The sequence below is a fragment of the Xiphophorus maculatus genome, chromosome 6 (assembly GCF_002775205.1).
Source record: "Xiphophorus maculatus strain JP 163 A chromosome 6, X_maculatus-5.0-male, whole genome shotgun sequence".
In the NCBI taxonomy this organism is placed as follows: domain Eukaryota; kingdom Metazoa; phylum Chordata; class Actinopteri; order Cyprinodontiformes; family Poeciliidae; genus Xiphophorus; species Xiphophorus maculatus.
In genome coordinates this window covers 13,070,024-13,087,263 of record NC_036448.1, presented here as the reverse complement: position 1 = coordinate 13,087,263, position 17,240 = coordinate 13,070,024, and the positions used below count along the sequence as shown (strand labels likewise).

At 35.9% G+C, this 17,240-nt stretch overlaps 2 protein-coding genes across 2 annotated transcripts; one reads left to right on the top strand and one right to left on the bottom strand.

The window, feature by feature from the left end:
• The first annotated feature begins 4,776 nt into the window (after window positions 1-4,776).
• Window positions 4,777-6,984, top strand: LOC111608784 (cerebellin-4-like). Its single transcript, XM_023334870.1, has 3 exons — window positions 4,777-5,368; window positions 5,470-5,592; window positions 6,429-6,984. The coding sequence occupies exons 1-3, from the start codon at window positions 5,125-5,127 to the stop codon at window positions 6,707-6,709; spliced, it is 648 nt and encodes a 215-aa protein (XP_023190638.1). The 5' UTR covers window positions 4,777-5,124; the 3' UTR covers window positions 6,710-6,984.
• A 1,184-nt stretch (window positions 6,985-8,168) lies between these two features.
• LOC102235375 (cerebellin-4-like) lies at window positions 8,169-9,868 on the bottom strand. The gene is made up of 3 exons (XM_023334869.1): window positions 9,588-9,868; window positions 9,359-9,490; window positions 8,169-8,735 (listed from the first exon to the last, which is right to left on the bottom strand). The coding sequence occupies exons 1-3, from the start codon at window positions 9,832-9,834 to the stop codon at window positions 8,455-8,457; spliced, it is 660 nt and encodes a 219-aa protein (XP_023190637.1). The 5' UTR covers window positions 9,835-9,868; the 3' UTR covers window positions 8,169-8,454.
• Window positions 9,869-17,240: the final 7,372 nt, after the last annotated feature.

Below are 17,240 nucleotides of genomic sequence, written 5' to 3'. Positions count from 1 at the left end.
TGTGGTGTGTGCGTGTCTCGCCTCATTTAACTGTGTGGGTGCTGTGAAGCATCGTTCCTCGAGGGGCTGCGGTTCTCCGACTTTCGGATGTGTCTCGGCTCCAGCACACCTGAATGGCACGGCTGAGTTACCTCCTCACGCAGGTAATGGGTCCCGCTAATGATCTAATTATGTGGTGCAGGTCAGTTGAGACTCATCTGAATGTTGCAGGACTCCTGCCCTCGAAGACTGCAGTATGAACTACTGACACTCCTGTCATCCTGTGTTGCAGGTCTTCGGTCACACCCTCCATCTGCATACGATGCTCTGTATCAATTCAGCTCCTTTAGCAGATTTGCGCTGTGATTTCTGGTGTTTATATAATATTACTTTTCTAAATACTTTTTAAAAAAACAAAACAAAGCAAATTCCCCATATGAAGTGAATGAGGCAAACTTTTGAACCCTTCAAACATGTTGTGCTCCATACTTAACAAAAAAAAAATCAAACAAAGCAGGTCACAATAGTTATTACCTTTAACAATAAGTCAGTTTATATGTCAAAATGTAGATGAATTTGATCTGTATTTTTCAATTCATCCTAAAAAGGGGAGAACCTCCTGCTATCCTTTATATCAGGGGTCCCCAAACTTTCTCCTGTGAGGGCCACATAACTTGTCCCTTCTCTGATGGGGGGCTGGGGTCAGTTTGTAACAGAAAAAGTGTGACAATTGTAAGAGTGCTAAACATAAAAATGTATTGTTTTTCAGAAAGCACAATCAAATAACCTTTTCTGGATTCTTCAGAGAACAAAAGTCAGGAAATAACACTATTTATGAAATAAATAATAACCAAATAACACTGGGTTCTCCACATAAAAAAAAGGGTTAGGGTCAATTATATGCATGTATAAAATAGTTACTAACTAGTAGTTAATAATAAATAAAGTTCATTACAAAGGAACATTTATTTATTGCAAAAGTCCAACTTATCAAATAAAAATGCACATATATGAAAATACTCTGGTATTGTTCAGGGGGCCGGACCAAATGTGGAGGCGGGCCGCATCTGGCCCGCGGGCCGTAGTTTGGGGACCACTGCTTTATATAGACAATGATGAAAAAAAAAAACAGCAGGTTTTCTAGCACAGCAGTTTGAATTATTACTTCTGCTTCGACTGAAACTTCTTTGGTTGGTGTTTCCTGATCTATGAAGTATTTTAAAGTATTGAACTTGAATATGTCCATTATAGTTTCTAGTTTTTACTTAGCCTTTATTCTGGAAATGCAATTTGCACTTTCTATTTAGAGTTGATGCAGTCACACAGCACAAAACTGGAAACTGGCAGATCTTCTCTTGATCGGCACTGATGTAAAAATCTGTTTATTTGTTATTACAATTAGTCGTACCGTTTGCAGCTTATAAAATCATCAACCAATTGAAGCATTTATTATTTTATTAGAACTAGGTGAGGAACATAATGCTCTGATCTCATCTTATTGTTCCTTTATTTGCTGTTGGATTTCAAACTACTATGCTGATCAAAGCAGCTGCGGCACATTTTTAACATTTTAATTGTAGTAATTCAAAGAAAAATCAACATCGGCCAGGTTAAACCCAGTCGATGCAGGATGCTGTTTGGCCACTTATTTATTGCAGAATATAGTTTAAAACTTGCAGACTGGTATGGCAACATTTACTTGAAGCATTTTTTTTTTTTTTTACAGATTGTTCATATTAACTTCTTGACACAAATGTTTGAAATAATACTTTTAAAGAACCGTCTATATTTTGTCCCAGTTCAGTCTGTTGTGCAGGCTTTAAGAAAGCGAAAATTAAGATTCATGGTCACAGCTGAACTATTTATTCACTTTATTTGCATTGAGTAGATGGACAGGCTTTTAGCCACTGGTTAGATTCAGGTCAGGATCACATCCAGCATGTTTAAAAAACATCTTTGTCCACTTGTTTGGTTAGTGCCTTTGATTCCCTGTCAGAGCTGCTTCCCCTTCTCCCCACCATATGTTTTCTTGGCTGGGAAACGGGGAACAGAGAGGGCTTTTTATGCCCTGAGCCAAGTTCAGCCAGCCGTTCATGCTGCTGAGCGGCGCTCCAACCAGTCGTCCCTCAGCTAGGGCAGTTAGCTGCTGCTAAAAGTGTCCCTCCAGCTGCAGGGCTGCCCATGCTTTGTGGAAACACATTTCATGGCCGTGATTCTACAAAGTCTAGAGACATCCTGTTGGGCACTGTCTCTACCAGGATTGCTCATCTAGAAACTGAAAATTCAGTCCATGTTGCAGAACAGTTGAAGTTTAATCAAGATTGAGTGTAGAGTGACTGTACAGGAAATGTAATTTTTGAGTTTTGCTGCATATATTTAGTAGCATTTCGATCTTGACTTTTGACTGAACCATTCTAAAAGACGAGCGTGCTTCAGCTTGTACCATTTAACTGTAGCCTTGGCTGTATATTTGTGTTTGTCCCCGTAGATGCTGAGCCTCTTCTTGGGTATGATGTTTTCTGTAGCCTCTAACAGGATATTTCAGGGATTGGCTAACATTTAGCTCCATCCATTGTCCTGCTAAACCTCGCCAGCATCCTTATTCCTGCAAAAGAAAACATCTCACAGTAGCTCATGATGCTACCACCTCCATTGTCACAATGGGAATTGTGCATTCAGAATGACCATTTGACCAGTGCGCTTTCCTCCTTGTATCTTCAGAGACCCCTGCTTGACTTGTGTCAAACTTTAAACTTTTTTTCCAACAATGTCTTTCTTCTTGCCACTCTTCCACAAACGGTCATGTTGTCCTGTCAACAGATTCTTGCATCTGAAGTGGGGATTCTCACTATGTTACCAATTAGGTGACATCTTAACGCAGTCTGTGGATCTTGATAATATTTAGGGAGGGACATGTTAAAAATGTCAGGTTTATATAGATTTTCCTTCATTCGAAAAACTTGTTTAAGTTAAAGAGGTAATGGAAAATATTTAATTGTTTTCTTTCACCCTTTTAAATCAGTCGCATTCCTCCTGTGAAACTCTGGCAGAAACTTAATACTAAAGAAAGAATTTTCTACTGGCTATAGACTACCTCACGTTAACCACCAGCAGTGATAAAAAAAAAATTATTCTTAGGCATTAACAGCGAAAGTGGTGGAGTTAGCTTCCCATTTTAGTTATAAAAATGATCTAAAGAAGTTCTGCATGTGTTTTATACATTGTGGTGGCATTACGTAGTAACTATCTTGAGTTGTCAATTTGCTATTTTTCTTATTATTACTGTTTAGATTTATGCAGTCTCACAAAAAATATGGGTTACTGCCTGACACAATGTATTTCTCAACAGTAAAAACAACTTGTGACACTTGCCTTAGTTGGAAACACAGGCTTGCTAAATTGCACAACAAGCACAAGTCCTAGTTTTCTTACTCATGGAAGAAAAACTCTTGCATCAGGTTTGAATCTTTATCTTTTTAAAACATACATATTTTAAAAGGCATTCGTCTACAATAGGAGCTGGAGACATGCCTGAAATCTAACACCATTTTTTGCTTACAGTAGAATATGACGTAAAACATTAGGGCTAAAAGCACATTTCCATTCAATTTATTCTCTACAGCTTTTACGTTTTTAACATATAGAGTCGTCCTGCCTGCGATCTGTGCTGTATCAGCGTTTCACTGCCTGCAAACCCATCAGCCACAGCTTGCTAATATGTTATGCTTTGAAGCACACAGAGGAAAGGAAGGGTGGATGTTAGGGCACTTCCTGTGTAAATGCACCTCAGATCTTCAAAATGTTGAAACAGATAAACGGTTCCTCTTTATCATGCACTGTCACAGCCTGTCCTCCCTTGGATGAACGCGACACAGGATGTGATCTCACTGTTGTTCTGACAATGTGTCCTGTAGTCGTCTTCAGTTTGAGAACAAATATTTGACTGAGACGGAAGCAAAATGAAAGGACATGGAGATATGAAAAGATTTCACACATTTGGGTGAAGTGCCCACAGAGAGTCCATGTGATCAGAATTGAGCAGAGATGACAACAGGATCATGTGGTGGTAATTTACAGTAAGTCTGGTTAACCATGAGCCGTTTGCACAGAGAGATGATGAAACTCAGTGAGATGATGTAAACCGTCTCTAAACCACTTCCAAAAATTACTGCCAAACCACAAAATCACATGGACTCGTATCAGCAGGAGAGAACAAAGTCTTCCTTCATTTCATCTCCTCACCATAGGATTTCTCTGATTTGTTATTAATAATACTGACAAACACAGAAAATATTAGGATTTGTCCATAAATGAAAAAAGTTTAACACGTTGCTATATGTTGAAAATGTGTTGCAATAAATACAATTAAAACACAAACTGTTCATTTTACTGTCCATAGATGTCAGCAGCAGACAGAAGTAGAAATATGTATTTAGCAAAAAATAATAGACAGCGAAAAAATATATCTCTCCTGCTTGAAATGCAACAATCTTCCTACATTTATCAAGGAACTCTGAACAACTCAAACAAAAATAGTTTCTTCTTGTAGTCATTTCATCTATCTATCTATCTATCTATCTATCTATCTATCTATCTATCTATCTATCTATCTATCTATCTATCTATCTATCTATCTATCTATCTATCTATCTATCTATCTATCTATCTATCTATCTATCTATCTATCTATCTATCTATCTATCTATCTATCTATCTATCTATCTATCTATCTATCTATCTATCTATCTATCTATCTATCTATCTATCTATCTATCTGTCTGTCTGTCTGTCTGTCCGTCCGTCCGTCCGTCCGTCCGTCCGTCCGTCCGTCCGTCTATCTATCTATGTGCAACTTTCCAGGACAGTTTGTGAAATACTGTATGTTTTCTTTGTGTGCAACTTGCTTTATTGGTTTGCAACATTTTGGCAGGAAAATAACTTAACTTGTCAAAAAACTAGGCCACTATTATATAAAACTAGTGGCCTAGTTGTAGAAACTAGGCCACTAGTATATAAAACTAGTGGCCTATTTTATATAAACTAGGAAGTGACCCAGTTTATAAAAACTAGACCACTTCCTTGTATGCATTGTATATATAGTGAGGAGAACTGGTGTGGCAGACATACATACAAGAACAGCTGAAGATGAAGATTTCTGTGGCCGCATTAACTTTCTTTTTCTTGTCTTTGCATGCGGCTGAAACCACAGCTCAGCCAGGAGAGGTCAGTGACAGAGATGATGGCATTGTTCAGTCACCTGGAGGCCAAGACTGTTGCGTAGCCGAAAGCCAGAAAAACTGCTGTCAACTTTTTGTCAGCTTAAGAGAACTAGAAACCAAACTTAGAGACACGCAGCGAGAGATGGAGGTCCTGAAGTCACAAGTTCAAGGTAAGAACTGCAAATTTGGAGTTTCAACTTTTGTAAATTTTATCACAATGGAGATTAAATAAACTTTATAATGAACACTTATTTTCATATTTCTTCTTAAGGCAACAAGGTAGCATTTGGCGCATCCATAAGTACAGGTGGCAATATAGGACCTTTTAATACCGGCACCATACTGGTCTACAAAAAGGTCTACTTCAACACAGGATCATTCAACCGGGGAACAGGTAAACTTATCATAGCAATATGTTTTACTGTGCTTATGAATTAAATTAATGTGTACAAATACTGTTGAGTGTTGACATAAAGTTTTGAACTTGAAGAGGTTAACATATTATTGTGTGTCACGTAGAATAGTATGATTATGTTAAGGAGGACCTAAATGTAGATCAGGCTTAAGATACAACGTTTACAGAAGGCAAAATACATTTGAGTAGAAGAAAACCTTGTAAGAAAAAAGAAATCTTTAAAAACTGGAAAAAGAGCAAAAAAAGTGTACCAGAAAAAAGATCAACGATTACTATGCTACTTTAAAAGAGGAAACAAAGAAATCTGAAAATTCTATAGAGAAAAACAATTTCTGACAGAGACCTCTGTTATTTCTTCAATCTTTTTAAAAACTGCAAAGAGATAAAAAAAAAAGTGTACCAGACAAAAGATCAACAATTTCTATGCTACATTAAAGCTGATCACAATTACAACACAAGGGTTGTTTTTTAATCAAATTAAAAGTAATCATTTTGAGGCATTTTTTACTTCAAACTTTTAGAATAATATATGATATTATGTCATCATTAAGTCACAAAATGTAAATGTGTCTTTCACTGCATATATGTTGACATAAATGACATACACCTCCAATTGAAAAATGCATTAACGAGGTCTCTCTAGATGGGTAACGGTTTGATAAAAGAGTAAAAAAAGAAAGCTTTTCAGTTTCAATTAGATCATTTCATGATTTCCACTTAAATACTTACAGTTTTTTTTTTTTTTATGGGGTTCAAAGTTTTTAAGTCCAAAGATCACAAAAGATCACCATAAACATCACCTTGATCATCCACAGGCATTTTTACAGCTCCTGTCAGAGGAGTCTATTACTTCAGCTTCTCTGGACATAATTTATCATCTAAAGCAATGGGCCTACAACTGATGAAGAATGGAGAGCAGATGGTCACTGTCTACAACCATGTTGCTGGAAACCGTTATGAGACAGCAACCAATGGGATGACTCTGCAGCTTGAAGTTGGAGACCACGTTTACATGAGACTGCGTGAAAACACCTGGATTTTTGACAATTCAAATGATCATAGTACCTTTATTGGTCATTTATTATTTCCTCTGTAAGGGTTGTGAACAATTAACATCTTTTATTAAAAGTAAAAGGACAAAAGTGAATTAGAGTTTGTTTTCAGTAATGCTTAGTAAAAATACTTCTTGTTAGAGGCATATTTTTGAGCAAAATTAGAATCGGTTTATGTTGTGTCTTAAATGTGAGACACTATGATTTATGCATTTTCAGCAAATTCAAAATCATATTTGACCTATTAAATTATTGGTAATATTTTTTTCATTTAAAAAAAATCTGATTTAAAGAATGTTTTTTAAAAAAATCCTTTTGTTGTAAGCTCCTCTTGTGCTTTTATTCCATTTTTTATTATGAGCAGGTGAAAATCGTGTTTTCTGTTTTCAAGAAATAAAAAAAAAATCAATAAAGCCTTAACCTGCAAAATGATTCAACAGGTTGTCAAAATATGTCAATCATATTTCTATACACTTCCACTTGACTTTTTTTCTATATCTCTCCTGTACTGATAAATTTCTCCCATGTGAATCCTAAGTTTCTCCAGTGTAAGTTAATGCGTGAGACATTAGCTCGACCAACAATCAACAAGTAGCTCAAAGGTACATCTCATGAACCATCATCTGGCAATTATATAGTGTATGTATCCAGAGCACAACACAATGTTGCATTTTGGACAATGGAAGGACAAGGATGTGGATGTGGACTTATGACAAAATGATTATTTTTACTCCAAATGATCAAAGAAATCAATAGCAGTATCGTATGATGGTAGTTCAAATGACTTGTGCAGCTAAGAGTCAACAAGGGCTTGTAGAGATGAGACAAATTTTGATTCTAAATTTTTTTAATTCTTTCTTTATTCTTAATTCTTTTTTTTCTTGATAAACTGTAGTACATGACCCTAAAATTGACAACTGAAGCAATTTCAATTTCTTACTCGTGTCCAGCTTAAACAAGCTGAATATTATTTTTCTTTTTCGTCCAGTGTTTGTTAACATTATCATTCAAAAAATGTAATATATATCAAGCAATTTGTAATACATTCTGTGAAATAAGTTAAGACCTATAAACTCTGAAATTACAAAGTGATAAAACTGATTCCTTTTATGATAAAGGGGGGAAAAACAGATACTGAAGTACAGATTAAAACGAGTATTATTGGGGTTTTCCAAACGGAAGACAAACCAATTCTGTCATCTTATGGTTGTGAGAAATTACCAGGAGTAAAATCAGGTGTGTTATTTATTCTCCTTATTATTTCCCTTTTTTTCTTTAATTGTGTTATTCACTTAATAAATTAATCAAATTTTATTTGTATAGCCTAATATACTAATAATAATTCAAATAAAACATTCATATTGGTAAAACTGACAGAGGCATTTTGTGTTTCAGAATCATTTGTCACCCATGCTGTGCAAATATTTTTTATTGAGTTTTTCATGTTTTGAAGACTTTTTTAACATCTTTTGAGGCAATTGAGAAAATGATGTTTTCACATCCTTGTTTAAAACTGAATAAAAGTTTAGAGGAGCGTCACCACAAATTGATTTTCAAAGAATGAAACAGGTTTTTGCAATGAAAACAATTTGTGTTTTATTAGATTTTTATTGGTCAAATATAAATATGATTGTAAAAAAAAAGTATTACATACATCAGATCACCTCACATTTAAGACATAGCACACACAGCATCTATTTTTATCCTGATGTAAGTGTTACCACTAAATATTATCAGTGAAATAAAATTTATGTCATGTGTATGTTAGCTTTATTCTTTTGCAGGAACTTTACAGAGGGAATAATAAATAACCAATAAAGGTACTATGATCATTTGAATTGTCAAAAATCCAGGTGTTTTCATACAGTCTCATGTAAACGTGGTCTCCAACTTCAAGCTGCAGAGTCATCCCATTGGTTGCTGTCTCATGACGGTTTCCAGCAACATGGTTGACGACAGTGACCATCTGCTGTCCATTCTTCATCAGTTGTAGGCCCATTGCTTTAGATGATAAATTATGTCCAGAGAAGCTGAAGTAATAGGCTCCTTTGACAGGAGCTGTAAAAATACCTGTGGACGATAAAAGTGATGTTTATGGTGATCTTTTGTGATCTCTTGAACACATATGCAGTAAGACGTTTGAGCAACCTAAAAAAAACTACTTTTTAGTTAACTTCATAATTTAATGATGATGTAATATTGGATACTATTTTAAAAGATTTAGCTAAAAATGCCTTTAAATGACTTGCTGGAATTCGTTCTTTGTTCATTTGTTTTATAATCTTTTTGTATTGTAAATGCAATCATAATCCTTAAGGATTATGAAAGTACATGTAATTTACCACATACCACACACAGATTCTATTTTGTCAGTGTGTTATACTAACATTTTAGTATGCATTGCTAAAATTGTTAATAATTTTAGTATAGCATACTTTCTTAACCTCTTCATACTAGTTTTTCCCTGACCTTTTGTTTTCTAATTTCTTTTTTTCCCTACTACTTTTTTCCCCCCTAAATCTCAAATGTATTTTATAGTTTTTATTTTAGGTCCTCCCTAACATGATCACACTAATTTACATGAAAAGCAATAATTTATTTTACCTCTGTAAGTACAGCAAAATACTCTCAGTATTTGTAAACACTAATTTAAACAATAAGCGTAATCAAATATATCACTGTGATAGGATTACCTGTTCCCCGGTTGAATGATCCTGTGTTGAAGTAGACCTTTTTGTAGATCACAGTGGTGTGGGTATTAAAAGGTCCAATATTTTCCCTATTTTCACCTGCACTTATGGATGCACCAAATGCTACCTTGTTGCCTTAGGAAACATGAAAATAAGTGTTCATTATAATGTTTATTTAATGTCTATCTAGTAAAAATTCTGAAAGAGGAAACTCCAAATCTGCTGCTCTTACCTTGAACTTGTGACTTCAGGACCTCCATCTCAGTCTGAGTGTCTCTAAGTTTGGTTTCTAGCTCTCTTAAAATGACATAAAGTTGCTCATTGGTTTTCTGGCCTTCGGCTGCGCCACAGTCTTGGCCACCAGGTTTCTGAATGATGCCGTCATCTGTGTCACCGACCTCTCCTGTTGGCTGAGCTGTGGTCTCAGACACACATGCATAGAAGAAAAAGCAAGTTAATACAACCACAGAAATCTTCATCTTGAACTGTTCCTGCTTGTAGTTGTCTCTGCTGTATATTCTCCTGACTATATATACAGTTCAAACAAGGATCTTAGTTAAACTTTTCTAACTCTTGAGAACTTCACAGAATTTCTGTTTTTATTGATTTACTGTGGTGTAAAAAAATTGCTTGACCCCTTCCTGATTTTTTCTTCTTTTTTTTGCCATGCTTGCCACACTTCAGTGTTTCAGCTGTCCAAAAGCACTTTAAATATTAGTCAAAGACAACACAAGCAATATGGAGATAATTTTCTACGGAAAAATTGCATTTTGGATTATTTTATAGTAAAGAACAGTTTGAGAGGTATATTTTGTGTGTACAAAACACACACAAAACATATGGAAAATTTGTGAAATACGTTTTACTTTATGCTTTACCTTTATTGGATTTGCAATGTTCTTGCAGGAAATTAACTCCATCTTACTTGTGCTGTCTTTGGCTAATATTAAATTGGTTTGGTTTTCTGAAACACTGAAGTGTAACAAACATACAAACATACAAAAACAAAATCAGGAAGGGAGCTAACAATTTTTAACACCACTGCAAATCATTAAATACAAAACTTTTCTGAAGTTTCCAAGAAGAGTTGCACAGTTTAACTAACAAACCTTTGATCTGGTAATTATAAAAACCTGGTAACTAATTTGTTCTGTACATGAGACAAACTATGCAGGAGAGACGGGCATGACAGTCTACCGGTGAATTTCTCCGTTAGTGGGCTGGTGGCCTGTGGAGAAGCTGTCGTTTGCTGCAAAATAAAGACTCCTTTGTTTTGCAGCACCATGGTACCTCACACTACTACACCATATCAAATATACAGAAACCCATTTTGAGCACTCTGATGAATAAAAAACCCATGAGACTTACCTTATGAGATAGTATCTCTTAAGTCTCTTAAGTATCTCTTAAGTCATAACAGATACAAGTTTTTTAGTTTGTTTTTTTTATCAGTGGCAGAAACAAAACAAGTGCATTTTTATTCGCATTAAGGAACAGTGTTGTAATGAACGTTTTTATAATCACTTCTTAAAAAGTCAAAGACACCTTCCCTTTTTCTTTAACGTACATTATATTACATCACAACTCATCTTGGACATAAGTTGTTCTTACCACCAAGCATTCAATCACATCATTTTAACAATCAAATAATCATAAACCCTACATACCTTTTAAGGCAATACTACTACTCCTTATACTATACTACAAAGGTGCTGCACTAGTTATGGTTGCTGACTCATTATGACTTCCAATAAAAACAGTTGTAAACACTTATTATTTTCACTCCACTTATTAGTTGTAGGGACAATTATTTCCACTATCTAAGCTGCAAATGAGTTTGCTGTTCAGTAATCCACACAGAAACCTTCTTGTGGATTACAAAGGTTTCTGACCCCTTTGACTTGGGAACTGCTTAGACAGCAACTTCAACTAAATTTTTTTTGCTGAAACAGTCAAACTCATGAATGTTCTGATGGGAAAAGATAGACTATGAAAATTTGGAGACGTGTCAGAGGGAAAAAGAAACATAGCCTTCAATATTTCATGCTTTTGATTTGTGGATGCTCTGAAGCAAAAAGTTGACAGCCATGTAAGATAATGTGTGTAATACAATATAATAGATATTTCCATTTTGTGAGAAACTCAGACTGACAGTCTACACTGAAGGGTTTTTTTTTCCTTGCATTTCTGCCTGCAGACAAGTGTGGATGAATCACTCTGGTCTTGGAGGGAGCAGTGAAGAAAAGACCTCACATTTCAGGGACCAGAATAGAACGAACGCTCTGCCTCCGCACTGATCGCTGAGTAGGAGGACACAGACAGACACTGAGGTGTTCTCAGCTCCCCCTACATTCATCAACACCTCGTCTACATTTTCAGTCTCTGGACTTGTACACCTAGACCTGTCAATGACTGATGGCTACAGCTGAAAAGGTTTTCATCTCAGAGCTTATATGAATAAACCAACAGTTATCATTTGTGGAGAAGGTATAAGAGCCTTGAAGACTTTAGCCTTTTCTTTTCATTTTGGACTTTAGCTCTCTTCTTTGTCCACAAGAGGGCAGACTTGTGCAGCTAAGAGTCAACAAAGGTTTGTAGAGATGAGAAAAATTTTGATTCTTGACCTATTTTGTTCATAAACTGTAATACATGACCCTAAAATTGACAACTGAAGCAATTTCAATTTCTTACTCGTGTCCAGTTTAAACAAACTGAATATTATTTTTTATTTTTCGTCCTGTGTTTGTTAACATTATCATTCAAAAAATTCAATATATATCAAGCAATTTGTAATACATTCTGTGAAATATGTCAAGACCTATAAACTCTGAACTTACAAAGTGATAAAACTGATTCCTTTTATGATAAAGGGAAAAAAACCCTGTAGATAAATGAGTATTATTGGGGTTTCCCAATCGGAAGACAAACCAATTCTGTCATCTTATGGATGTGAGAAATTACCCAGAGTAAAACCAGTTGAGTTGCACACCTTAATTAATCGAACACACAAAGTTTTTTAACTTGACAATTACAAAACACACCACTAGCTACACCTTAAAACTAACACAGTCAATCCTACATCAGCATTACCAGGAATAAGATGGATAGAGTTTCTGGTTTAGCTACACATTTTTGGTAAACTGCATGATTGCTGACACTTTCATGTGCAGGACTCATAAAGAAATGATTGTTTGCTCTGTAAGTTTAAAAACCAATGTATCCACAACTACTTGAACGGGTGGTTCATTTATTTATTTATTTTTCACTTTTGCCAGAAGAGGCTGTCTTTTATCCATGATGGTAAGAATAAACAGACATTAGACTCTCCAGAACGGAGACGCTTAATAATAACGCCAAATAAGCAGCAAAAAAAAAATAATAATAATGCCACATAATGTAATCCTACAATAAACGCTAAAAGAACTAGCTGTGTACATAGTTGAGAAGATTCAACAGTGACCCATGTAAAGATGGTGTTAACATCTGCAAGCCAAAGCCTTGTTGCAGTAGTAGAGTGTGAAGAGGAAATAAAGTCTCAAACTATGGGAACAACATACTGACCTGGATTCTATCGTTGCTTCTTGAGCTGAAAACAAAACACCACCTAATATCACGGGAAGAAACCTGTGATAAAAATGGGTTATGTAGAGATGAAGTTGAAAAGTTGGCCTGTCCTGTTATTCCTGTCTGTGATCACAACAGATAAATGGAAAAAGTGTTAAAATGTTGTCACCTTGTGACATTAATTCTGTGAAGTGCAGAGGGTATAACCCATAACCCTAATCCTACCCCTAAAAGATTTTATCATGGAGAGCACCGATCAGAGACGCAGCCAAGAGGCCCATGGTGACTCTGGAGAGACTCTGCAGAGATCCACAGCTCAGGTGGGGGAGTCTGTCCACAGGAAAACTATTGGTTGTGCACTGCACAAATGTAGTCTTCATAGAAACTTGGCAAGAGGAAAGCTTTTCCACCAAAATGCAAAGTGCTATGTATGGTGGAGAACTAACACTGCACACCACCATTCCCTGTCCCAAATATGGTGGTGGCAGCATCATGCTCTGAGGGTGCTTCTCTTCAGAACGGACAGGGAAGATGGTCAGAGTTGATGGGAAGGGGAATGGGCCAAATACAGGAAAATCTTGGAAGAAAACCTGCTGGACTCTGAAAGAGACTTGAGACTGTGGCAGAGGTTCACCTTCCAGCAGGACAATGACCCAAAACATAAAGCCAGGGCTACACTGCAATGGTTTAAAACAAAACATATTCATGGGTTTGAAAGTTCAGACCTGAACTCAATCAAAAATCTGTGGAAAGATCTGAAATCTGCTCTTCACAAATACTCTCCATTTAATCTGACTGAGCTTGAGCTGGTTGGCAAAGAGGAATGTTGTGAGGATTTGATTTTTCTGTGTGTTTATTTAGGTTTCTGTGTTCAGTTCAGTGTCTTTGTCATCCCTTTCTACCTCATGATTTCCCCCAGCTGTGTCTCGTTTCCCCTGATTATCCTCTGTGTATTTGAGTCCACCTGTGTCTCTTGTCGGGTTCTCATTGTTACTGTTGTGAAACATCGTTGTTTCTATTTCTATATGTTTCTGTTTCTATTTTCCAGTTGCTACCAGTTCTGAGCTTGTAGCCTTCTGCTCACCTGTGCTGTCTGGATTTTGTGCATTATTTGTCATTAAACCATCATTTCCTGTATTGGCTGGGTCCACTGCGTCCACAGTCCACATTCCACAACTGCAAATCATGACAAATGGACAAAAGATTCAGTAGATGAGCAAAGATGGTAGAGATGCACTCTAAAAGACATACAGCTGGAATTGCAGCAAACCGTTGGTTTCACAAAGTATTCACTCCAGGGGTCTAAATAGTTTGCACACTGCACTTTTCAGTGTTTTATTTGTAAAAAAAAAAACAGTCATGTATAATATTTTTTCCACTTCGTTAGTGTTTACCATTTTGTCCTGGTGTTTCACATTAAATTCCAGCTTATGTGTGTGGTTGTAATGTGACAAAATATGGAAAAGTTCAAGAGGAAGACATATTTTTGTATCTAATTTAAGAAGATATTTGAATTAAAACAATATTTTGTGTAAATCTAAGAGAAGAACTAGTGTACAGAGATAAGTTGAGAAGGTTCAAAAATAACAGGATGGTGTTACGGAACAGATGGAAGCCAGAGTCTTGTTGCATTAGAAGAATGTGAAGATGAAATAAAGTCTCAAGTTATGGAAATAACCCGCCTAACTGATTGCCATAACTGACATTTGAGCACCATGTAGACATATCCCTACCTGAACTTTAAGAGATGAAATATGCTGCAGCAGGTTTGCTAGACCAAGATTATTGACAGGACAGCAGGTCTTGTCCAAAGCAGCTGAAGAAATAGACATACTGTATGTGTTTTTGTGTTTTCTTTTAGATTTTAATTGGTCAAATATGAATATTATTGTAAAAAAAAATGTTTTATTACATACATCAGATCACCTCACATTTAAGACATAGCACACACAGCGTCTATTTTTATCCTGATATCTGTCCCCATCAATAAGGGCTACCACTAAATATTATCACTGAAATAAAATCTATTTCATGTGTATGTTAGCTTTATTCTTTTGCAGGAACTTTACAGAGGGAATAATAAATGGCCAATAAAGGTACTATGATCATTTGAATTGTCAATAATCCAGGTGTTTTCAAGCAGTCTCATGTAAACCTGGTTTCCAACTTCTAACTGCAGAGTCATCCCATTGGTTGCTGTCTCATTATGATTTCCAGCAGCATGGTTGTAAACAGAGACTATCTGCTCTCCATTCTTCATTACCATGCCCTGTCCCAAATATGGTGGTGGCAGCATCATGCTCTGAGGGTGCTTCTCTTCAGAAGGGATAGGGAAGATGGTCAGAGTTGATGGGAAGCGGAATGGGCCAAATAAAGAAAAATCTTGGAAGAAAACCTGCTGGACTCTGAAAGAGACTTGAGACTGTGGCAGAGGTTCACCTTCCAGCAGGACAATGACCCAAAACATAAAGCCAGGGCTACACTGCAATGGTTTAAAACAAAACATATTCATGGGTTTGAAAGTTCAGACCTCAACCCAATCAAAAATCTGTGGAAAGATCTTAAATCTACTCTTCACAAATACTCTCCATTTAATCTGACTGAGCTTCAGCTGTTTGGCAAAGAAGAATGTTGTGAGGATTTGGTTTTTCTGTGTGTTCATTTTAGGTTTCTGTGTTCAGTTCAGTGTCTGTCATCCCTTTCTACCCCCTAATATCCCCAAGCTGTGTCTCATTTCCCCTGATTATCCTCTGTTTATTTGAATCCACCTGTGTCTCTTGTCGGGTTCTCGTCATTACTGTTGTGAAACATCATTGTTTCTAGCTCTATATGTTTCTGTTTCTATTTTCCAGTTGCTACCAGTTCTGAGCTCGTAGGCTTCTGCTCACCTGTGCTGTCTGGATTTTGTGCATTATTTGTCATTAAATTATCATTTCCTGTATTGGCTGGGTCCACTGCGTCCACAGTCCACATTCCACAACTGCAAATCATGACAAATGGACAAAAGATTCAGTAGATATGCAAAGATGGTAGAGATGCACTCTAAAAGACACACAGCTGGAATTGCAGCAAACCGTTGGTTTCACAAAGTATTCACTCCAGGGGTCTAAATAGTTTTGCACACTGCACTTTTCAGTGTTTTATTTGTAAAATAATAATAATAAAAAAAATTTCCAGTCCTGTATAATATTCTTTCCACTTCGTTAGTGTTTACCATTTTATGTTGGTCTTTCACATTAAATTCCAATTACCTATGTTTATGTGTGTGGTTGTAATGTGACACAATATGGAAAAGTTCAAGAGGAAGACATATTTTTGTAATCCACTGTATCTAATTTAAAAGGAGAGATATTTGAATTAAAACAATATTTTGTGTAAATCTAAGAGAAGAACTAGTGTACAGAGATAAGTTGAGAAGGTTCAAAAATAACAGGATGGTGTTACGGAACAGATGGAAGCCAGAGTCTTGTTGCATTAGAAGAATGTGAAGATGAAATAAAGTCTCAAGTTATGGAAATAACCCACTGAACTGGTTGCCATAACTGATATTTGAGCACCATGTAGACATATCCCTACCTGAACTTGAAGAGATGAAATATGCTGCAGCAGGTTTGCTAGACCAAGATTATTGACAGGACAGCAGGTCTTGTCCAAAGCAGCTGAAGTAATAGACATACTGTATGTGTTTTTGTGTTTTCTTTTAGATTTGCATTTGCTTTATGATTATGTCTTTCTTTCATGATTTATTCTGCATGTTGGCTGTTTTCTGAACCTACTTTCAAAAAGTTAAACGTTTTCTAACAACTGACCTGGTAATGAATCTATTCCTGACTGTAATGATTAGTATTTAGCAACAAAAATGCTTTAACAAATCATCAAACATGAACCTGCAGATGATCCATTCTTCCCTGTCTTTCAAAGCTTCTGGTGATTGAATCTTTAAATTAATACATCAATTTGTCCGTTACTCTGTTACACTGTCAGAACTATCAGCTTCAGTATTGCTTAGCTAAAGTAACATTATGAGAATGGCTGGCCTCAGTAAGAGTGAGCATTTCTGATTAATTTACATTTCTTTATATTCTTATTTATCAGTTCATATTATTTATGTGCTTCCTTATTTTATTCCTTTTTTCTTTAATTATGTTAATAAATCAATCAATCAATTAATTTTTTTTTTTATAATTCAAATAAAACATTCATATTGGTAAAACTGACAGAGGTGTTTTGTGTTTCAGAATCATTTGTCACCCATGCTGTGCAAATATTTTTTATTGAGTTTTTCATGTTTTGAAGACTTTTTTAACATCTTTTGTGGCAA